At 38.7% G+C, this 24589-nt stretch overlaps 1 protein-coding gene across 1 annotated transcript in view; it reads left to right on the top strand.

The window, feature by feature from the left end:
* The window catches only part of ptprb (protein tyrosine phosphatase receptor type b), a 36202-nt gene extending 11958 nt beyond the window's left edge, over window positions 1-24244 (top strand). The window contains 32 exon segments of the mRNA XM_044108348.1: window positions 80-197; window positions 889-1034; window positions 2884-3150; window positions 3243-3301; window positions 3592-3796; window positions 3869-3966; window positions 4832-4997; window positions 5075-5205; window positions 6138-6285; window positions 6364-6636; window positions 7174-7328; window positions 7405-7555; window positions 7633-7733; window positions 8639-8804; window positions 8878-9159; window positions 12034-12252; window positions 13705-13854; window positions 13943-14082; window positions 14676-14806; window positions 14883-14989; window positions 15066-15171; window positions 15728-15808; window positions 16852-16869; window positions 16994-17075; window positions 17329-17419; window positions 18647-18723; window positions 18798-18932; window positions 19855-19977; window positions 20574-20737; window positions 20823-20958; window positions 21035-21155; window positions 22497-24244. Of these exon segments, the coding sequence (XP_043964283.1) occupies window positions 80-197; window positions 889-1034; window positions 2884-3150; window positions 3243-3301; window positions 3592-3796; window positions 3869-3966; window positions 4832-4997; window positions 5075-5205; window positions 6138-6285; window positions 6364-6636; window positions 7174-7328; window positions 7405-7555; window positions 7633-7733; window positions 8639-8804; window positions 8878-9159; window positions 12034-12252; window positions 13705-13854; window positions 13943-14082; window positions 14676-14806; window positions 14883-14989; window positions 15066-15171; window positions 15728-15808; window positions 16852-16869; window positions 16994-17075; window positions 17329-17419; window positions 18647-18723; window positions 18798-18932; window positions 19855-19977; window positions 20574-20737; window positions 20823-20958; window positions 21035-21155; window positions 22497-22519 (4370 nt within the window). The 3' untranslated portion in view covers window positions 22520-24244.
* Window positions 24245-24589: the final 345 nt, after the last annotated feature.

The following is a 24589-nucleotide window of genomic DNA, read 5'->3' as shown; positions in this document are numbered from 1 at the left end:
TGTCAACAATCTGTTTTGTTGAGGTGATTAAACAAATGTAGTTGTAGTTTTGCTGAGATGAATGTTTGTGGTGCTTCAGCTCCGATGGCGCTGCGTACGATCAGCCTGAGCAACTCAGGAGTCGACAGCCTTCAGGTGACCTGGAAGAAACCACCAGGAGACGTGGACTCGTACAACCTGACTCTGCAGCAAAGCAGGTACGTAATATTGAGTAAACTTAGCTTTCTAAAGTTTTTTGGTTGTAACGTTTGTCACATTACAACCACAAACTCTGACATACTTTATTGGGATTTTGCCTCAGAAATTGTCACATAATTAGCACAAGATTGTCAAATTGAGGAAAAATGTATAATTTTCAACACTTTTTCAAAATAAACTCAGGTGGGAAGAGCTAGCTAAAATGTTAGTTGTTCTAACGCTAAAACACTAATCATAAATATTAGTTTATGATGATAAACAACATCATTGTTGTTATTATAACATCAAAGAGCTAAGCCAACACGTTATTTAGCAGAAGCTAATGCTAAAACGCTATACCAACATGCTATTTAGCTAAGGCTAATGCTATAGCACTATACCAACAGTGTATTAAGCTTAAGCTAATGCTAAAGCGCTAGCTTTAATCCATATTATATATGCCCTCGAAAGACCCTCAAACACCAATTTAATTTTGACATTTAAATGTTCTGTAATGATTGGACGCTAATTGTGCTAAACATTTCTGATCTTTATTTGTAGAAAACATCAAAAACCATGAATCATTTTTATTCAATAGAAATGCACTAATTTCTGTTAATCACATGAAATCCCAGTAAAATACATTGAAACCATTTTGTTTTCTGCAAACACTTGGGTTTCTCATTAAACTCCACTCTTCTGGTCTTGCAGTGTTGTTGTCCAGAACCACAGCGTTCCAGGTGATTCTAACTCTCTGGTTCTGACCGGTTTGACGCCTGGCGCCCTGTACAGGCTGCAGGCTGCCACTATCAGTGGGGAGCTGCAGTCTAAACCAATCAGTCTGGAGGCTCGAACAGGTGTGTTTACGCCGTTCTACATGGTTTGTTGTGCTTGGATAAAAAAGCAGAGGCTGTTTTCTGCACAGTAAACTTATTATTCAGAACCGCTAATGACAAACAAACACACAGTGACTTATGTAACCATGTTTGGTTAGCAGTCAGTTGGGATCTTATTGTGTAGATACAAAATTCCCATCCAGCTTTTTTCCCAACGAACACAATCAGCGGCCAAAACAGGAAACCTCAGCGAGCCGTCGGACCAAACAATCAACAGAGCAGCAATGTTCAAACATTACGATTCAAAATGTCCCGATGTGACCGAAGCACGGCTGTTTGGAAAATAAAACTTTACAATGAGTATTACCAGAACTTTTGTTTAGTTTATCAGAAATTGCTTCTTTTTTTAAGAATTCTTTGTCAGAAATTATTTAAAGTATTTAAAGAGTGACATATTTCCCTTTGGGAACAACATAGTATTTTTTTAATTTAAATTGAATTTGAATATTTACTAATACAACTCTTGTACAGATCTACATTAGCTCTATGTTTATAGAAACATATTGGATTTTTATTTAGGTTTACAATGTTTATTGTTATGTTTTGCATTTTATTTCAGCTACAAAATATTCAGAGTAAGACCAGGAAGAGAAAAATAAATTTTCAACTACAGCAATTCTAAAAAAATTATAGAAATTTTAATGAACAAAACTTAGAAAATGACTTTTTTTTCCAGTAGACGTTTTAAATAATTTGCAAAAAATTACTTAACTAAAAAGTAAAAATTATATTCCTCACACCATCTTTGTGGAAATGTTTTTTATGCATGAAGATGCATTAAAAACAGCCTTTGTACACTGTTTTTGTAACTATTACATCTTAAAATATTTATTTCTTATTTAGCATTTACTTTGTTCAAAGTTAGGAGCTGCAGTGGAGGCCAAACAGCAACACTGCATTCTCTCCTTAAATGGTCTTTCTTTTTTCTTAAAGTTCAAGATTGAGCTTTGTTTTTTTTTCTTTTTTGTGATTTGTGTGCCGGGTCACAGTTCTCACAAAGAATGTGATAATATCAGGCGCTGCTTAAAACAATGTCCGACGTGCCTAAAAAAGAAAGCTTGGAATGTTCCACAAGGACAAAGACACTTCCAGGACACACACACGCACACACACACACACACACGCACGCACACACACACACACACACACACACACACATACACACACACACACATATTACAGTGTTTTGACAAAAGGCGGAAAAGATTGTGTCTATACAATACATTTTCTTAGCAGGAAATTTGTGTGTGTATACCTGTATTTGTGGTTTGTGAGGACCAATGAGTCTTGTGATTTTTATGAGGACATTTATTAAATGAATTTACTCCCATTTAAGGCGTCATAATTATTTGGTTTTCCAAGTATTTTTGATTAATTTAATCTTAAACTAGGGAGTCCAACAAGGAATAATAACAACTTAACTCTAGTTATAAAACCCCATACACAAAAAGGAAACAATTATTAGCAATTGTGCAAATTTTGATGTGTAGGATCAAAACTTTAGAAAATTGAGGATTTTGTGTAGAATTTTCTAATGTGTTACTTATATATGCAGATATGATAAAAGCTTGATGCAATAACTACAATTAACAAATTGAGCTCATATGCTCTGGCCAGTTTGTTTTTGAGCATTTTGATGTTTATTAAATGTTTACTGGGTTCTCATAGTGAAAAATAATCTGCCATCTGAGATGTCCAACATATTTAAAACAAACTGTTTATTAAATGTGATCCTTCAGATTCTGGATCATGATTGAGTTTTGTTGACAGGTTTTCCCACTGTCTTATTCAATTGGATGTCATTTCTCAGCGCCAGCCGCCGTCTCCAAGGTGACGGTTGCCAACGGTGGCAGGTCGGACGCTCTGTACGTCTCGTGGCTACCTGCGGATGGCGTGGTGGACAGCTACCTGGTCCAGTTGGAGGACAGGAAGCGGACCGTCCACATGCTGCCCGTGTCCAGCTCCTCTCCGCCTGAGTGCTCCTTCAACTCGCTGGAGGCCGGACACCTGTATTCAGTCGTCATAGTAACCAGGAGCAGCGGACTGGAGAACACCACTGTGGTCCAGGCTCGAACACGTGAGACTTTCCTGGATGTTTTCTCATGTTTGTTGTTGTATTACTTTTGCTTGATGCCCTACCAATCTGGGTTTGTTGTGTTCGTCTTACAGAACCGGCGACGGCGGGAAACCCAAACGCCGTACACGCTGGCAGAGACGACTACCTCAAGGTGAGACAATAAAACAAAAATGACTTTTTCCCGAAAGTGGTAAATGTTTACCAAATTTATGTTTGGTAAGCAGAAATTAATAAATAATTAAAAATTAAAAAATATCACCACCTCTTCCAAAAGATGTTTTAGGCAAAATAAACAATTTTTAACAAAATAAAGTATTATGCCATTAATTTAGGAAGGTGATATTGCAATATGGCAACAAAACTGTGCAATATTTTAAACTGGTTGAAAAGTCTGGTGTTCCTGTTAGCAGACAGCTGTTTTAACTCCTGCGCTGTCTGCAGGTGTACTGGCATCACGCAGCAGGAGATCTGGACCGCTACGTGGTTCTGATCAGCTACAACCACACCGTCCTTCAGAACCAGAGCGTCCCCACTGGACACAACGAGTGCGCCTTCTCGTCTCTGACGCCGGGGCGACTCTACACCGTCACCGTGGAAACATGGAGCGGCAGCTACGTCAGCAGCATCTCCACCCATGGCCGAACTCGTGAGTTGGAGTTTCAGGAGAGGAACCGGACCGGCGCTGGCATGGTTTCTCACCGACGGTTTTGTTTTTCAGTTCCTGCAGCTGTGAGGAATCTGTCCGTCAAGAATGCAGGAACGTCAGAGCTGAACGTTACCTGGAGCCCCGCCCTCGGAGACGTCGACCATTACGAGGTCAGTTCAGTCTAAACATCTATTAAACATTAAACCATCTTCACCGTTTGATTGACATTATTCATCTAGTGCCAATTCACCACAACCACAGGCGCTTTAAAAACATGGAAATGCTTGAATTCTGTGTTTTCAAGGTTTGGTAAGTACACAGTTTTGCAATAAAGTGCAGTTGAATGTTTGATTCAAATACAAATTTTTTAAAACATTATTTACAGATGAAACCAGTTATTTTTATACACCTCATAAAAAGACAGACACATTTTTTTCTCTCTATCTGAAGTTAAGTCAGACTAAACTTTTCTTGTTTAAAGTCACTCAGAATTACTAAACTTATTTCTATTTGCTAAAATACAGAAAACTTACCAAGAATATTTTTTAGAGATTATTTTGTAACTTTCTTTCTGTATTGTGTTTTACCATTTAATTTGAGTAGGTTTGTTTGTTTGTTTGGATTGTTTCAGTGTAAAGAAGATTTATTATTCCTAATGGATCAATCACTTATTGATCATACAAATTAGAGGATTTTTTTCTGAAAGTAATGTTGTTCTGATACCAGTCAGGTGTTTAGAGTGTAAGAAAGACATTTCAAAACAAAACATTTGGTTAGAGTTTAGTTTAATTTGTCTCTGCTGTAGAATGTAAATTACTATCACAAAAAAACTTAATAACAGTAATAAATTATATCATATAATAGTGAACTGAGACTGAGACTGTCTTTTTCAGTATATTTCTATTGCCTAAGTGTGGTGCTGGAAAAGTTTGGAAACTTACCTTGAAAGTGCTTGAACTTTACTGTGGAAAAGTGAACAGCCTCATCTGATTCACCTGAGTTTAACCCAGTGGCCATTTATTTACTTGTTTCCAGGTGACTCTGCTCTTTAACGACACCCGGGTTTTCCCTCCCGCCATGCTGGGCAGCGACGTGCATCATCACCTGCTGACCTCTCTGACCCCCGGGCGCCTCTATAAGATCATGGTGTCCACCTTCAGTGGGCCTCTTCAGGTCGCCCAGGTGATGGAGGGACGGACAGGTGGGACCAAAGTCTTCGTCTCTCCTGATAAAGCAAATCTGAGTCCAGATCTTATAAAAGCAGATTCTGTTTTCCAGTTCCCAGCACTGCAAAGAACCTGAGGCTGATTCCCCAACCCGGCCGGACGGACTCTGGCGCCGGGCTGCTTTTCTCCTGGACATCGGGACCCGGAGACCTGGACCTGTACAAAGTGTCTCTGTCAACCATGGTGAGACAGATTTACTCACATCCTCCCTGTAGGACTGGGAAATAAATCCATATTATTGATTAATTGAATTTGTTTCCTCGAGAGTAAAGCCATGTTCATCTTTTCTTTTTGGGGGGGGTCAGAGGGAATTGTTGCAGCTGAAATTATGAATGTCTTGGTTATTATTGGTTTTTGGTATTTTCTGCCAAATTTATAATACTCTTATTATCTTTACCAAACTTAATTTTATTTACTCGTGTTTTTATTTGTCAGTTTTTTATAAATGGAAGTAAAAAAAGATCAGTTAAAATCAAATCTGATTAGAAATTCATTAATATTGATTTTTTTAAAGTACTAGTTCCACTGGTTGATCTTTTTTTTTTCTCATTTTGTAAGTGGAACTAGTATTTTACCAATTTATTAAAGAATTACTGTATTAAAACAAGCTGTATTTTACTGAAAAGCTAAGTTAGCCTTGTCTTATTTCAAGGAGATTTGTCACAAAAACTAATTTTGCTGGACAATAAATTGTCAAAGATGATATTGTTATTTTCAGACTATTTTCGAGTGATATAATGGTAGTAGTGGCATAATAATGCAAGACCATGTTCAAAGATCAATAAACCTTAAATTCTAATGAACATTTAACGCTGGAACTGGAAGACATTTTACTAAATAAAAAAACAAATACAATTAATTATAGCGTCTCAGTAAACAACATTGTCCTTCCAGACTGAAGAGTTTTATCCTCCAGTTTTTAGTAGAAAGAGAGAAAACAATAAATCATGAACATTTGTCATGTGATTAATTGATTTACTGCTTATTGTGAATTTCAATCGTACATATAAATTAGACCAGAATTACTTGGTAAGGTTTTGTGTTTTTGCAGTGAGGAGCGTCTTCATCTTCAGATGAAGATGGTGCTAACATTTGGCTCCTTTTGTCTTTTCCAGGATGGCGTTTCCATCGACACTCGTCCCGTCCCCAAACACGTCTCTTCCCTCGACTTTTTAGATCTGATCCCAGGCCAGGCTTACCGGGTCTCCATCCAATCACAGAGCGGCTCGCTGACCAATAGCAACACAGCCTCTGGCAGAGCGGGTAACGCTGCTGTCAAGTTGTTCGTATCAATAAATAACCTTGGATGTTCCTTCTCACTGCTCGTTTTTCCTCCTACAGCTCCAGCAGCAGTCACTGCTCTGCAAGCTGATAACGGCCACACCACCCACAGCCTGACCGTCAGCTGGGAGCGTCCGGTCGGCGCATTCGATGGCTACCGTCTGCAGCTGCTGGACGAAGCGGGAGGCGTGGTGAGGAACCTGTCGGTGGCGGCGGACGGTCAGAGCGAGCAGCTGGAGGGTCTGACCTCTGGGAAGAGGTACCGGGTGAAGCTGGTGACGCTCAGCGGTGGGGTCACATCGCTGGAGGCGGCCGCAGCAGAAGGCCAAACCCGTGAGTCATTTTCCTTTTTCAAAGAGGCGTAAAAAAGAAAGAAAATAATCAACTTTTGCTCTCTGGTTATTAGTTGCTTAATTTTAAATAACATCATTTTGCAAACGACAAAAGAGAAATCCTCCAACCCATCCATTTTCTGTTCTGGTCGGGAGGGTTGCTGGTTCCTCTCCAGCTGCGTTCCGGGCGAGAGGCGCGGTTCACCCTGGACAGGTCGCCAGTCTGTCGCAGAAATCCTCCAACCACCATGCTGTTTCATTCAGTGGTTTTTGCTGCAGCGCTCCCATAGGCGGGGAGGGGAACAGCAGAAAACTGAACAAATGTTGCAACTTTGGTCCAAAATGAAACAGAATCAAACTGGACTATCAGGGAAAACACCCTAAGTTCAGAAACTTTGATATATTAACATTCCAAAATATTAAACTTTATGTTTTTTATTTCTGCTCTTAAACAGAAGGAATATTTTCTGCTTTTTTTTTTTTTTTTTTTACATTTGATTCTTAGAGGTGTTAAAGTGAGTTTTGTTCTCCCTTTCAGGTCCTGCTGCTGTTCAAAACCTGACGGTCGTCATGGCAAACACAACGTCCCTCAGTTTCTCCTGGCGTCCCTCAGACGGCCATGTTGACGCTTACGACCTGTCGCTCTACAGCGTCTCTGAGGCTACGGCCAATCACAGGAAGCAGCATCAGCAGGTGAGGCGACGCCTCCGCTGCGTAGTGAAGCTTCATATCAGAGCTTCCTGTTGCCACCATGTTGTTTTGCTTTCAGACCGCCGGTGAGCTGGTGGACAGGAGGAAGGTGGGTCCAGCTGAAGATGGCTGCATCTTTTCAGGCCTGAGAGCAGGAAGCCTCTACCGCCTCCTGGTGGTGAGCTGGAGCCAAGACATGAGCAGCGACTCGTCGGTCCTCGCCAGAACCGGTCAGTCGACACGACGAGTCCCACTGTCCCCTCATTCTGTCTTCACTTTAACTCTCCTCATCTGTTGTCGTCTGCAGTGCCGGCTCCGGTGTTGGCTCTGCAGGTCCGGAGTTCTGGACGGAGCGACAGGCTGACGGTCAGCTGGCAGCACGGAGCAGGAAGCTGCAGCAGCTACCAGGTAAACACACTTTGATTGGTGTTTATAAAAGAAATCCAAACATTTAAACACATTCTCCTGAATGTCTATCTGTTGCTTTTGCACTTTTTCCTGCCGCCCAACTTTCCTATAATGTGCAGCACTTTGTGAACAGCTAGTTTAATTTACTAAAAACTTGTCCTTATAAAAATCAATAGAAATTATGTATCACTATAGACACGTCAATATCAGTAGATATTATGTCTGCAGATATTATGTAGGCAGAGGAACGGATTGTTATTTATATGAGCTTAAACCAAGATTTATTTTATCCACATTTAAATGTTTTTGATTATTTTATGATAGCATATTATATTAGACAAAGAAAGAAAAGTAAATTTCAGCCATAAAAATAAAATGTTTTGGAAAAACAAGAATATTTCTGAGCTCTGAAAGTCAAAGATTTTCCTTTCCTTGTTCTTTCATGAAATGTTTTGAAGTGTACTCTCAGGATTTCTGAGTTTGTTGGCAGGAATTAACTTTCTTTACTGTTTTTATTGTTACTTTATATCATGTTGACTTTATTTTTGTATTATTTGAAAAGCTCTATAATTTGGGCTTCTTAAACTTTGATTACAATTATTTACTTACAATTATGATTTTTTAAAATATGTTTCCAAAAAATGTCTTTAAAGTTAAGTAAATATTTTTGAATGCATGTATTTTTAGTTTTTAGATGTTATTTATTCTTTTTTTAAAGTTGAATTTTTCAATAAGATATTTAAAAATACATTGTATTAGAATCTGTTCAATTTGTTGCTGTTCTAATCAAAACAAATGGATAAATTACAAATTAAAAAAAGGGATAATTCTTGGAAAAAACCCTGATAGTAAATAAATTTTTCCTAAGCGGATGCAGCAGTTTTTATTTGTTTTTATGGTTTAAGGTTCTGCTGTACGACGCGTCCGGATCCGCTCAGGGCGCTCAGATGCTGGGGGCGGAGCACAGCAGCCACACCTTCCTCGGTCTGACCGCCGGCCGGCTGTATCGCGCTGATGTCATCACTCACAGCGGCGATCTGACCAATAGTGTCTCAGGATTTGGACGAACCTGTAAGCCTTTAAAAATAACAAATATAAAAAGCTAATTTGTTGATTGTAAGATTTATTTTTTCTGTCCTGTTAGCTCCAGAGCCGCCCAGCCACCTGTCCGTCAGACCCGGCCCGACCAATCAGTCGGTACAGCTGCTGTGGTCTGGCCCCGCCTCCGGGGACTATGACAACTTCAGCCTGCAGTGGGCGCCAGAGGACCCGCTGTCCGTCTCACAGACACACATCAACAGCTGCATAGTCAGTGGGATGTTTCCAGGGCGACGGTACAACTTCACCCTGACAACCATCAGCGGGGGCGGAGCCAAAAGTGGACCTCCGGCCAGCAGCCAACCAATCCAGAGGAGCGTCAGAACAAGTAGGCGGAGCCTGTAAAATTTACTGTTAAAAATAAAGCTGCTCAAACCAAGAATACATAAAATTAACAGCTTTCTTTCTTTTATTTAGCTAATTTTATTAATTAAATGAAAACATTTTATTAAATATATTTAAACAAATAATTGTGGAGATAGACTAACTTTCTTTTTTCAAAAATTAAATAAAATAATGAAATTATTTCAATATTTATCAGTAATTGTATGTGCTGCTTTATTTCAAAGGTCAATAAAACAGGAAAAACAAAGTTTTTGCTAATTTTATGTAATAGATGAAAAAAGTATTTAAACAAATCATTTTGGAGAGACGGACTAACTTTTTATGGTGGTTAAAAAACATGCAGAAATTAAATAAATTTATGTAGTTATGTTTTTTTTTTTAATCACTGTCTTTTTATTGAGTTTTTTCTTTTAATACATACAGTTTGTGAATACAAAGAGGTGTATCTAGTTAAAGTGTATCTAACACATACATAAAATAATACACACAGAGAAAATAATCCCTCCAAAGTAATCCCATTTAGCCCACCCAGGTCACTGCCCAGTAGGTCCACCCACTGCATTCCTATCCCTGACAGAAATGAAACACATCTTAATAAAATCAATTAACTTCATTAATCTGGAGCATTATTGTATGTTTTGAAATGAGTCAAGAAAGGCTCCCCATGTTTTTTCAAATTTACCAGTTGCGCGTTGAAGAGAACATCTAATCCTTTCCAGTTTCAAACACGACATGAGGTCACAAAGCCACTGCTTGTAAGTTGGAGGAGCAGCACCCTTCCACCTGGTCAGAACTGTTCGCCTCGCTATCAGTGAGCAAAATGCCAGGGCCTGTCGTTTAGAGGCTGGTAAAGGCAACCCCTCACCACTGAGCCCAAAGAGAGCCAAGAGGGGGCCAGGTGTTACCACCACCCCGGCCAACCCAGACATTGTACGAAAAACATCTGTCCAGAACTGACCAAGAGCGGGGCAGGACCAGTACATATGAACTAGTGTGGCTACGCTAGTTTTACATTTGTCGCAGTATGGGGTGACTTCTGGATAGAAACGAGACAGTTTGCTTTTGGAGAGATGGGCTCTATGTACTATTTTGAACTGAATGAGACAATGGCGCGCACACAGAGATGTTGTATTCACCAGTTTAAGTATAGAGTCCCATGTCTCATCTGGTATAGTCATATTCAAATCTTCTTCCCATGCAGTTTTAAGTTCAGGTGAGGAGGACCCTTTCGTACTCAACATTTTATTATAAAGCCAAGAAACCAGCCCTTTACGAGTCGGGTTCAACAATAGAATGGTTTCCAACAGTGTATGCTCTGGTGGAGAAGCTGAGCCTGATAAGTGAGACTGAATAAAGTTTCTGGTTTGCAAATATCTAAAAAAATGGGATTTAGGTAAACCATATTTAGTGGTAAGTTCCTCAAAGGATGCCAGATTCTTCTCTATAAAAAGGTCCTTAAAATAAATAAGCCCCCTCCGTTGCCACTCTAGGAACACCCCATCCTGAACAGATGGTTTGAAAAAATGGTTAAGTGCAATTGGACTCAGGAGGGAGAAGTCATAAAGTTTAAAGTATTTCCTAAACTGGCCCCATATTTTCAGTGAGTGTTTCACTACAGGGTTTGAAATGCCGTTAAATGAAGCGAGTGAAAGTGGGGAACAGAGCAAGGCAGGGATGGATATATTGTTACCACTACGTAGCTCCATAGCCACCCAGTCAGGACAGTCACCCAGGTTGTAGTAGAAATACCAAAACACTGAGCATCTAAGGTTGGCGGCCCAATAATAAAACCGGAAATTGGGGGAGGCAAACCCCCCCTGTTGTTTAGGTTTTTGGAGTTGTAATTTATTAAGCCTTGGGCGTTTACCCTGCCAAATAAAAGACGAGAGAGTTGAGTCTAGCTCATTAAAAAAAGTATTAGGAATAAAGATGGGTAATGCCTGAAAGAGGTATAAAAATTTGGGTAGTATATTCATTTTAATTGAGTTGATACGTCCCACAAGGGACATGGAAAAGGGCGTCCACTTTGTGAGGGATCCCTTCACTTGGTTCAACAGTTGAATCAGATTCTCTTTGAACAGGTTTTTATGTTTTTTTATGTAGTTATGTTTGAAATATCAATAATATGTAAATTTCATGTGCTTCGTTGGTTCAAAGAAATAAAAATGTAAAAACAAGCATTTATTTACTGAAAAAAACAATTATCTTTTCGACAGCTTTATTCAGTAAGTATGTAGATTTTATTTAAAATATTTAAGCAAATCATATTCTAGAAATAGACTAAAGTTCTGAGGGGTTTAAAATGAAATAAAATAAAATACTAAAATTATTTTGTTATACCAATAATAAAGAATAATTTGAAGACATTGAATTAATATGAGTTATGACAACATTTAATTTCACTGTCGGATCAATAAAGTATTTTTGAATTTGAAATATAAAATTTAATTTGCTGCTTTTAGTTCAAAGATCATAAAAATGCAAAAACATTTTTCAGGTTGGCCACCAGGTGGCAGCAGAGGAATGGCTGTTTGTTCTTTAATCCATTTTTTATGATGTTCTGTGTTTGTGAGATTTTGGCTGCAGGGATCAAAGTGATCGCCGCGAGGAATAAAAAAATAAATAAATAAAAGTAATAATCCGGGACACATTTGAAGTATTTATAAATCCGACCCAGTTTGTTCTGGCCGGCCTGTAGAAGCAGATTTATGTCACTTCTGAACGTCAACATGTCATGTGGAGAAAGAAATCAGGCTTTATCTTCACCTTTTAACATTACAGAGTTACAAGCAGCTGTGTTACAGTCCAGTCAGAACCAGAACCTTCCTGCCACACTTATCAGAACTCCATCCTGCAGGTCCGTCTCCTCTGCGGTACATCCACTGCTTCCCTCTGTCCTCCTCCGCCCTCTCCTGCTCCTGGACGCCACCGCTCGCTGACTTCGACTCCTACGAGGTCGAATGCCGTTGCCACGACAACGGGGAGCTGACCTCGACCCTGCGGCTGGCCGGCGGGGTTACCGCGGTAACGCTGGACCATCTGGGAGCGACTCAGACCGCCATCACCATGATCGACCGTGAGCTTAAAGACACGCACACGCACGCACACACACACACACACACACACACGCACACACACACAGAGCTCCAACCTTTACACTGTTTTTCTGCTTTCTGCACTTTGAAGAACTTTCTGGGATTTCATTTAATTTTTGGAAAGAATAAAAATCTACATGGGGAAAAAACAAGGAAAAAAGGAGTAAATTTCTACAGAAAACTCAGAAATTTTGAGATTAATCTTAGAAAATTTCTAGAAAAAATATTTTTTTAGCTCAAAAGTTGAGAATTTACATCTTTACAGTCTCAGAAAACTTCCAACGTATTTTCTGTTTAGAAAATTTCTGAAATTAATCTAAAATGTCAGATTTTTTTATTCTCAAATTTACTCTTAACATGACCCTAATAAGCCATTGATGTGTGGAAATTGATAAAAACTGACCCATTTTTTAAAACTCAAATTGTCTCTTTCACCTTACCTGCTGGAAGTTTTAAACTACTAAAGTAAAAAACTTATGTGACCCTCCATAGCCGACAAGACAAACAGACTGGAAATATGTTAATAAATGGTGCAAACAAGTTGTGCAATAAATCACATAACAATATATAGTTTATTTAGTAGAATTAATTGAACAGATTTCCTATTTTCTGAAGGTTTTAGGTCAGAGCAGAATTCCTGACATTCCTTCCAGTGGAGATTTCCGTTTCTGAAAACACTCCTGGCTGAAGTTAATTAACTGATATCAAGGTCACATGGACTTCCTGCTATCTGAGCAGCTTCCTGTTGTGCTGCGTTCTTAATAACCAATGAGTCACTTTATTTCTCTCTTTGACCTTTCAGAGATGATGTCATTGTGACCCAAAACACAAGTTTCTTCTCTTCTCCAACCTTTTCTTCCTTATTTGTTCTTCCACTTCCTGCCTGTGCTACACCATAAATCAACCTGACAACCTCCACAGCAGCAGGTTGAAGATTCTGTGTGGAAGGTTATATATTGATTTAAACTGGATATATAATGCAAAATTCACTTTTTATGCCTCCATTTTGGTCTCAACTGCTTCTAACAACAAACAATGCGCTTATTTCTTTTGGTTTCTTGGCGCTAAGTTCATATTTTTTGGTGTCTGGAAACTGAAACATTTCAAAAACCTTGCAATTGTTGAGTCATCTTCTACAGACACTGTTACCTACACGTTACCTAGCAACCCAAACTGAGCTCCGGCACATTTGGTCAGCTGGTTTTACTGTGGTTCTGTGTGCTGAACAATGGCTGCTGGCAAAGACAAATGTTTTGTTGTTGACTTGCCTTCCAGAAATCACTTGCTGCATCCTTGTTGGTTGTACAGGAGGCCCCCTTTCTGCTTTTCAAAGATGCAGAGTTGTCTAATTGTACATCTGTTGACAGCTGTTTTCATGTAAACGTTGAAGAATTACTTTTAAACTTTTGGGTGATGAATGAATTTTCTGTCAGGTCCCCCCGTCCCGCCGCCCGGCGTTCATGTCAGCGAGAAGTCGTCCAAAATGACGTCGTCCTCCATCTTGTTCCGCTTCAACTGTTCCTGGTTCAGCGACGCCAACGGAGCCATCAGATACTTCTCTGTGATCGTAGCCGAGTCAGACGGTATGGAAACTCCTCCACAGCTGCTTTTACGCTTCGCAGATTTTCCTCCTTCTATGACAAGAAGTGAAACTCCTGTTTATCTCAACAGCCAATGAAAATCTGCAGCCGGAACAGCGCCACCCGCTGCCGTCATACCGCGATTACATCAGCAACTCCTCTGTCAGAGCGTATCAGACAGCGTACTTCCCGAGTCGCTGCCCTCAGGACACAGAGAGCGCCGGCGGACAGGTAGCCGCTGCAAAAACACCAAGTATTTATCGTCTAGTTTCTAGAACAAAAATCTAGAAATGACACACAACTACTGCCAATAAGACAAGAACATTTCTGAGTTGGAAAAGTTAAAAATTAGCCAGAAAGACAAATTTTTACTTTCTCAGAAATTGGAGAGAAAACATGGAGATTTTTGACTTTCCAAACTCAACAAATTCTCCATTTTTAATAGAAAATTTCTGAAAGGTACTCCTTTAAAGAAAAGGCTTGTTTTCAGTAAATAATTCTTGAATATTAATAAAAACCTGTTTTATTAATACTGTTATAATAATACATACAGTTTAAATACATACATAATAATTTATATTTCCTTGTTGTCAGTGATATATAATCTGTCTGTGAAACTAGTATTTTTTCACCAATATTCAAGAATTATTTACTGAAAACAAGTTCATATACCTGGCTTGTACTATTGTGTAAAATACTTGGTAAGATTTTGTGTTTTTGCAGTTTATTGAAAGATTAAATTATTGTTTAAATGTTTTCTGTTGATCAGTTAAAAATGATCAATAATGTATTCCTTAGATAGTAATTATTCGTTACCTGATCAGGTGGTGGAGGTGAATCTGGGTGCAGGTGGAGAGCGGCTGGGTGGAGCCTGCGATCATTACCATGACGACGACCTGTACCTTGGTTATGGTGGCTTCTGTGACGGACCGCTGAAACCTAAAACGTCTTACAGGTGAGCAGAAGGCAGAGACAGGTGAGGCAGCAGGAGGCGGCCAGTGATAACCGTGTGTGTGTGTGTGTGTGTGTAGGTTGAGTGTGCGAGCCTTCACCAAACTGTTCGATGAAAACCACAGAGAAGTGGCCGAGCCGCTCTTCTCAGACACGTATCTGTCGCCGCCGCTCAGGACGCATGCAGGTGAGAAACGCTTCACACCTGAAACATTTTCGTTCCGAACCCGAAGCTTCACTCCAGCCTCGCCTCTTCCTGCCAGAGCCTCTAGGGGGCGTGGTGGAGGGCCTGAGCGCCGGGATGTTCCTCATCGGCATGATGGTGGCCGTCGTCTCCCTGCTGGCCTACAGGCAGCGGCTGCGCAAAGTGTGAGTAGAAAACAAAAAGTTTTAAATTTCCATTTCTTTTTATAGAAAATTGCTGAGATTTATGTCAAAATTCTATTTTTCTCTAGCAAATTTTCAGACTTAGAAATGTCCAAGTTTTTTTTTCAAGAATTTCTGAAGAATTTCAAGTTTTTTCTAGTTCATATTCAAACTCAAATTTCAATGTTTTTTTCTCAAATTTCTCAGATTGATCTAAAAATTAGATTTTTTTTTTTGTTGTAACTTTTCAAACTCAAAAATTTTCATGTTTTTTTGTAGATTTCTGAATTTATTAAAATAATTTTTTTCTCTACCAGTTTTTCAAAGTCAGAAAATTCCTAGCTTATTTTCTAAAACATTCTTAGATTGGTCTCAAAATTGATTTTTTTTCTCTAGAAAACTTTTACCACAATTTAAATTTTGTTATTTTTTTAGCAGTTGGTCAAGTACTAAATTAGATTGATTAATCTAAATTCATCATATCTGTGAAACACATTGTGATTGTCACTGCAAGAGTAAAAAGCAGCATTTTAAAGACCCGGTTCTGTTGGTTCTGCAGGGCCGTGCAGGAGAACCCGGTGGTGAGGATGAGTATGTGGAAAGAAGTCCCGGCTTCGGGGATGTATATGGGAGTGAGGAGGTGAGTCTACATCTATAAATATTCTGCAGCACAACATTTCCAGCGTCTCCCACGTCCGATATGTGAGGCTGTGAAGAATTAGTTTCCAATAGGACTCCGGTTCTGTCGGCCCGCTGAGCTCATCAGTCGCCAACAGAACCTCGGACCAAATCACTCCGAGTTTACAGAGAAAGAAAACATCAGCAGCAAACATTCAGAGATGATTTTAACTCGTTTGATCATTAAAGCACTTTAATAGCTAAAACTTAAATGTTAGCTTTATCTGGGTTTTAAAAGTACAACAAACACAGGGACAGTGAACGCAGCACAGTTAAAAAATAAAAAAAAACTTGACTCTTTCTGCATGTTTTTTTATTTAAGTCCTTTTATACAATATTAGAAATCCATCAAAAGATGTGAATAAATAATAAAATACACATTTTATTGCCTAAATGAGATAACATAAGTTTAGTGAACACTTAATTATTTATAACTAAGGATTCATCTGCAGCTCAAAAATACTTACAGTACTTCTAAATCTAACATCAACGCAGTCCAGGACTGATCGGTTCAGTTTTGCATTAATAGATAAATAATTGGATGTAAAAGGAGCTTAGTGGGAGATTTTTAAAAAACTTGAACAATGGGAAACTGTAATAGTCACATGAGGAGTTTTGCGTAGAAAATATTTTGATATTTTCTTTAATGTTTATGTCACAATACACTGAAAAAACACAAAATCTTACCAAATATTTTTGTCTAGTTTCCAGTGCAAATATCTTAGTAAATATAAAAAAAGATAAAACTAACTTATAAGTAACTTTATTTTATGAAAATAATTTGCTTATATTCTTTAAAAAGTTCTAGTTCTCTGGTAGATTATTTTACTTATAATAAGACATTTTTAGGTGAAATAATCTGCTAATCTTTCTCATCAGTATTTAAGAATTACGGGCGTATATCGAAGTATATTGTGAAAAAAAGCATTTCTGATAAACGATACAATAAATATATTTGTGTATTTTACTGTGAACATTAACTGACAGTTTTCTGTCTCCCTGCAGCAACCGGCGGGTCACCAGGTGAGTTTCTCTGTAAATCTGAGGCTGACGCAGCAGATTGTTGTTGACATGTTGTTGACATGTTGTTTACGTGTTGTTCACGTGTTGTTTACGTGTTGTTGACATGTCCCCCTCCTTCCTCCAGTCCCGTCAAAGCGTGCCACTTTGAGTCCCATCTGAACAAACTGCAGGCCGACTCCAACTACCTGCTGTCTGAGGAGTTTGAGGTGATTTCAGACAAGAAATGTTTACTGGTGTTTTTTCACCTTATACATTTTCCATCCTCTCCTGCTGATGTAAATTATTAAAAAGTTACTTTATTTCAATAATTTGGCTGTATTTACAACATTAAGGATCCTGATCTGCTCTAAACTTTGTGCTTCATCCAGGTTTTTAGCTTTCCCTGCACAGATTGTAGCTTCCCTTCGTGTTACGTGAACCCAGATCGTTCCCTGCACAGTGAATCTCGTGTTTCTGCAGGATCTGAAGGATGTGGGCCGCAACCAGACCATGGATGTGGCCAGACTGCTGGAAAACCGCGGGAAGAACCGCTACAACAACATCCTGCCGTGTAAGTTTATTCAGCAACTCAACATCTGCTGAGAAACCTACCATTAAAACAGGACAGAGCTTTTATTAATGAAAGCTACAGCACTAAATAACAATTGATTTCTGCAGCCGAGAGAAAATGCTCCCAATTCAATGCATCAACTATAATCCTAGCATCACGTGGATTATAGTCACAGCCTTTTTTCCACCTGATAGTTTTGTCTCTTTGGTTTGATTTTGGACCAAAGTTGAAACATTTGCTACATTTTCAGCTGCTGTGGTTTTCTTTCTCACTGCAATGTGTCAAAAAAATCAAACCCTTTGAAAAACTTGTTTTCCTCCTTGCCTGTGGGGGCGCTGTACCGAGAATCACTGAAGGATATGAAAACATGAAAACATCTGAAGAAGATACTCAGAGCAACCTTGTTCTTCATAAAACGTAAATAAAAAAAACAGTGGGGTCACATTTTAGTGATTGTTTGTTGTTGGTAAAAGAACTAAAAGTAATTTCTTCTGTTATTGCTAGTTAGCACATTTGTTTTAGTTGTATTTAGCCAGAATGCCCTGTGCTGTAATCCACTTCCTGATTCTGGGTCGGTCTCTGCTTGGCGTTCACATATCCATCAAACTGAACCAGAGTTCGATTAATGCGGACTAAACAAGGCTGGTGTGAATGAAACAGTGCCCCCTGCAGGCTATAAAGATAATTTCCAAAACAATTCAAACCTCAACGTTTCTGCATTGCTTTGGTGTGGAGAGTTACACACAGCAAAAACAACGTTTTTGTTCTAGTTTCTACTAAAAATATCCTAGTGCAATTGAAATAAGACAAAACTAACTAAGTCAATAATTCCTTAATATTAAGTGTAATAATCTGCTAATGGAAAAATACATTTTTATTTTTATTTCACTTAATGTCAATGGATTATTGATTTACATCAAGCTCCTATATCTTGTTGAAAATTTACTTGTTAAATACTGTTGCCTGATTTAAAGTTTTGGAGTGTAGAAAGTCTTATGAAACATTTTCTGTTGCCTTGCAAAAAATAAAACGGTGCCCTCTGCTGGATGAGTGGTGTGTAGCATGACATCTGGTTTTTGAACCAACTTGAAAGATGTTTTCATAAAGAAACTAACAGTTTGTTTTCTACTAATGGAGTTGGTTTTGTCCAATCAGATTTAATTAACTAATTAATTATCATTCTTGTTGAACAAGCAGCTTCAGACTGATGTTTGTTTCCGTTTCCAGACGACTCCACCCGGGTGAAGTTGTCCTACCTGGAGGACGACCCCTGCTCCGACTACGTCAACGCTAGCTACATACCTGTACGCATGCACACACACACACATACACACACACACACACACACCACACCAACATGTCCTCACTGTCCCTCCAGGGCAACAACTACCGCCGGGAGTACATCGCCACCCAGGGGCCGCTGCCGGGCACAAAGGACGATTTCTGGAGGATGGTGTGGGAGCACGGCGTGCACAACGTCGTCATGGTGACACAGTGTGTGGAGAAAGGACGGGTAAGAACAGGCCGATGGAGATCAGGTCATCTGGACTGATGTCCTGGTCGCTCTCATCTTCCTTTTACTACTCAAAAATACCTTTAAGGTTTAGGTCAAGTCAGTTTGCACAAAATGTTTTTCTTCTACTAAATTTTCCATTTATTAGCATCAAGACACCAATAAATGGATTTATTTAGAGGTGCAAATGTAACATTCTGTGTTGAGTTTCAACAATGTTTAATTTCCCTTTGGGATCAAAAATCTACTCTCCTCAAATCATTTTATTTAAATTAAGGAAAAGCATAAAACAAAGAAAGAGCTTGAAAACATTTTATTAAAGATGGTGTTGTTTTTATTTTAACTTATTTAGCATTCTCCACATGGGGGTTAAACAACAAAAACTCTTTGCTAAAGAAGCTAGATGTTCAAAGGAGCGATATAGCGAAGAACATTGACGGAAGGTTGAGTGGAAGGAAAAAATGTGGTAGAAAAAAAATGTTTTATTGGTCTGACATAAAGATGAGCCGACCTGAAGGCCGATCTCTTCCATGCTACACTGCATTGATGCAGTAATTCATGCAGAAGGAGCCTCAACCACATGCTGACTGCAGATACTAAACATAATGGATTCATCTGGACTAAATTAGCTGTAAACATCTCACTGTGTCTAGTTAACTTATTTAGTGAATTTAGAACAGCAGCTACTGATTATTTTAGTAATCAGTTATTCTACTCATTAGATAAAATATTTACACATTCTGTAGATTTTTCATTTAACCACTTCAGCGTATTTTATACAATATTATAAATTCATTAAAAGATGCAAAACAAATAATTAAATTCCTTTTGAAATGTTTTTTTTTTTCAGGGTATACTCCAGTTAGTGATTAATAATTGATTGGTCTGTAGGTGGTGAACTAGCGCGGCCTTCTGTTTGCAGGTGAAGTGTGATCAGTACTGGCCTGCCGACAAGGAGCCGCTGTACTACGGCGATCTGGTCATCCAGATGCTGTCGGAGTCCGTCCTGCCTGAGTGGACCATCAGAGAGTTCAAGATCATCTCGGTACGATTCAGCAACGGTTCCCTGCAACTTCAAAACAATTCATTACACATTAAAGGCGACCTTTTTGCACGTTTTTTGCTTCTATTTCGGTTTCAACTGCTTCTCGGCAATGAGTTAATGTTTCTTGGTTCTACACATTGCCTAGCAACCAGAGGAGAGTTCTGCCCGTTACCTAGCAACCCCTGCTGAGCTCCAGCATGTTTGTTCAACTGGTTTTGCTGCTGTATGAAAAGACAAAATGTTTAGTTGTTGACTTACCATACAGAAACCACTTCCTGCATTCTTATTGGTTGTGCAGGAGGCCCCACGTCTGCTTTTCAAATATGTACGGTTGCATAATTGCTCATCAGTTTTCAGACATTTTCACCTGCGAGTGTAAACTTTGAGTTGGAGGTGTGGCCAGCAGCAGCTTATTTTAAAGTGACAAAACGCCCTAAAGTCTTATTGTCTTAGAATGATTCTGTGCTAAAATGTGATGAACATGTTTTGTATAGGACATAGTTGTATCCTAACCTGTTGAGGGAAATGTAATATGTGACGTTTGACCTTTAACACCATCCTTGAGCAGAAACTGAACTTGCTTCCTGGTTCTGAAGGAGAACAGCTGCAGTTATCCCCGGATGCTGCGTCACTTCCACTACACGGTGTGGCCCGACCACGGCGTTCCCGACAGCACCCAGTCCCTGATCCAGTTCGTCCGGACCGTCCGGGACTACGTGGACCGCTCACCCAGCACTGGCGCCACCGTTGTGCACTGCAGGTGGGTCAGCGGTCAGCAGCCAGACCTGCAGCGTTCAAACAGAACCGTATTGTTCTGGGCCGTTAACCGGGTTTTGTTCTGGCAGCGCCGGAGTCGGGCGAACCGGGACCTTCATCGCCTTGGACCGGGTTCTGCAGCAGCTGGACTCCAAGGGAGGCATCGACCTGTACGGCTGCGTGTTCGACCTGCGGCTGCACCGGCAGCACATGGTCCAGACTGAGGTACGGAACCAGAACCAGAACCAGTCCGTAGCTGAGAGAAGAACCCAGCAGTGTTCTGATCCGGTGTGTGTTTCAGTGTCAGTACACCTTCCTGCATCAGTGTGTGAGGGACGTGCTGCGAGCCAGGAAGCACCGCAGCGAGCAGGAGAACCCGCTCTACCCCATCTACGAGAACTTCAACCCAGAATACTGCCACGGTGAGTCCAGAACCAGAACCAGGGCACCGCACCACTGGTGAGGTTTCACTTAAAACAGACACGACGTTCGACTTAAATGTAGATTTTGTTTCATTTAAGTGTTAAATAAAACACTTACATTATCAGTACCGGCCTGTTCCTGTAGGGGGAGCACATCCTGGACACCAGGGCCGGTCCAAACCTTTTTGGGACCCTAAACAGATTTTAATCCGGGGCCCCTCCATCCCAGCATGTCAAAAGCAGATACTTCATCATTCCTAGACTACAATAAGTGTGTAACATTATATTATTACCATTATTAGATATTAGTTTATATCATGCTGGTGCTTCTATGGATGTTTATTTATTTCTAATTAATTAGCATTTTGAAATGCATAGTGGTGTGATTTTAATGTAACTATTTGAAAGTAAAATCTGCAGAAGAACATTGAATTTACAGTAAACAATTTGTCAAGACTAATATCCTTAGTCTTAAAATTTAGAGCAGATATAAAATGTGCGATTTGTCGCTACAAATAAAATGAAATGTTGCTGTTGAGGCCCTGAACTCTGATCAGACTAAAACCTTCAGTTCGGTTCTGATGTGACTTGAATGCATATTTGAACGCCAAGTGGACTAGAGCAGGAAGTGGATTACAGCGCAGGGCATTCTGGGTACAAAAACCAAAACAAATGTGCTAGCTTAGCACTAGCGGGAGAAATGTCTTTGGAGAAAAACAAAAGAGAAATACTACAACCGATTCAAATTTGACGCCACTCCATTATTGTTTACACAAATGTTGCAACTTTGGTTCAAAATCAAACTTTCAGTTTTTTAGATAATCCTCTAACACCTCAGTATCAGTAGTTGTTTTTTAAAATGACTGCTTTGTGAATAAATAAAGAAAAAATATAGAGAATTCACTTCCTGTCATGCTTCCAGATATTAATTTGATATTTAAGTGATTGATCTGATTTAAATGTCAGTTTTCTGTTTTAATCCCTCGACTCGCTGCAGTCGATGGGAAACATTAAGAATTTATATTTTTGTAAACAGAAACGTTTGAGATATTCAAATACAAAACAAACAAAAATGACTTTCTGACATTAACAGAGCTCTCACGGGTTTCTGATAAAGTTCACATAAATTAGAAAATACCAGCGAGCAAATTAATCTGAGAAGAAACATAACTTCTATTATAACAATCTGCACTAAGTAGAAAATAAATGTTGATTTAAATTAGGGGATTTATTAGAAATTGATCATTTCTTTGCTAATCCTCCTGTTTAACTTAAGAAGCTTCATGAATTCATTTCATTTTTCATCACAACATCATTAAAATCTTCATTATTTTTCCTCAGATTTCATCTATAACGGACGTTAACGAGGTGACGGCGCTCAGCCAATCAGGAGAGAGGAAGCTCACCACGGAGACGTGTTCAGTAACGGGTCGGACGTTAGCAACTGAATAAAATCTGCTTCTTTGGTCGGGATCACCATTTTAACTGTGGTAAATCACCGTGGAAACCAAACTCATCATCAACAGGATTCAGGGTTAAATGTGATGTAAAAAAGACATTTTTACATGATATAAAACCAGTTTGTTGTTTTGTTTTTTTAAACCGATCGGTTTTAAAATGCCTTCAAGTTCAGATTGTCAATCTGCTAAAAGCTCTGCTGTAAATTATTATAATTATACTTTTAGAGCCACGTAAAATCAGCAGTTTTATATGTTAACATATTTTTCATGAGAAGTCAGAGAACGCTGTTGCAGCACACTACTGGTCAGCTGGCTGAAACAAGGCTAACAAAAGAAAAAAAAAAACTAAAGTCAGCTAGATACCTGAGCAGATAGCCTGACTAATTATCCATCTAATATCAGCTTGTTTTAATATTATTATTGGAGCAGAAAAGTAAAATGTTATGTGCACATGAAAACTGTTAACATTACTGGGTGTATATTCTAATTCTTTTCTTTGCTCAATTTGCAGGAATGTTAGATATTAATTTAACTGGAATATTTGTGAGATTTGTAGCATTACTGTCAACCTGTAGCCTCTCCATTCAAAAGACTGTTAGTTTGTGTTGAAATTTCAAAATACAAAAATAGATATTTATCAGTAACTTAATGAATTTGTACAATTTATCCGTTATTTCTATTGAGTTTTCTGTCCAGAAAACTACCAGTAATGTTTTAATCTGAAAATCTAAACAGGAAACTGTAAAAACTTAGATGTGATTTACAAGGACTGACACAGGAAGTGGGGTTGAAGTTGACCCAGAGTAGACGAGGTGTGAAGGGGGCGGAGCCTGTGGTATGACATCTTAGCTGTCAGTTCCTCTATGTGGATTTATGTTAGTTTCCAACATGGCTGACATGACTGCTTTACTCTTCTGAACAAGTTCGTTGTTACCATGGTGATCTAACCAGGTAAAAAAGACAGATGGTGACATCACAGAGAACCTTTGAGACCAGAATCCAGTTCAGTTTGTTCTGACCCATCAACCAAACTCTGATATGATCAATAATCAATATGAGTCCATCGTTTAAAGTTCAAACTAACCTCATATTTTCACAAATTTATCAGAAAAGCTAAATTTAAATCAGAATGTTGTTCGAAATGGTTCTGAAGTTGTTTGAGAAAATAAATTGCCTATTTTTCTACTTTCTCTCCTCCATATAAGCTGTTTATTTAAATAAAACTTCACTCAATGCTGTATGTAAATATTGATGTAATGGTGGTTTATATTTGTGTTTTCATGCTAGATTTCTGCTTCAGACTTTTAACTTTTTGCCTCAGAAATTAACTGTTTAGAGCTTCAGTAAAAAGTTTAAACACGCCTCAAGTTTCATTTTAATAAATCAGGAATCGGATAAAATGTGGGGGTTTTTTTGTGTTTTTTTTTTTATTTTTATATACGAATGCTATTTTAAATGTTTTTAAAAGTTATAAAACTTCCAGTTTAATTCATGACTTTTTATAGAAAAAATTGAAAACAAGATTTAAGGATTGTATTTTTAATATAAAATACTGAACTGTTTTTAACTTGCCATCAGAAACATGTAAACTTAATTATAAAGCTCATTAAAATTAGCCGCCATTCCCAAGTTTCTCTTTGTTTTTCTTCCAGTTGGTCACGTATTCTGCGACCCGGGGAGACGGTTCTGAAAAAAGTTTAAAATTTCTGAATTTCAAGAATCAAAACTTTTTATTTTTGAAACTCATAAATTTTCATGTTTTTTCTAAGTCTACTGAGATTAATCTAAAAATTTCTGGATTTTATTTGTTTCCTATTCATCTGTTTTGTACGGTCTAACAAATATTGACCTCAAGAGATAAAGAATCTGCTGCAGATAAACGTCAGAATCTAATTATTAGGAATTAGAACAAATGTGCTGGTTGTTGTGTTTGAAGAATGAATAAAATGAGTTTTTATTTTTGTTTTGATGCAA

Source organism: Gambusia affinis, linkage group LG23 (genome assembly GCF_019740435.1).
Source record: "Gambusia affinis linkage group LG23, SWU_Gaff_1.0, whole genome shotgun sequence".
NCBI lineage: Eukaryota > Metazoa > Chordata > Actinopteri > Cyprinodontiformes > Poeciliidae > Gambusia > Gambusia affinis.
This window is presented reverse-complemented; position numbering and strand designations above follow the sequence as displayed.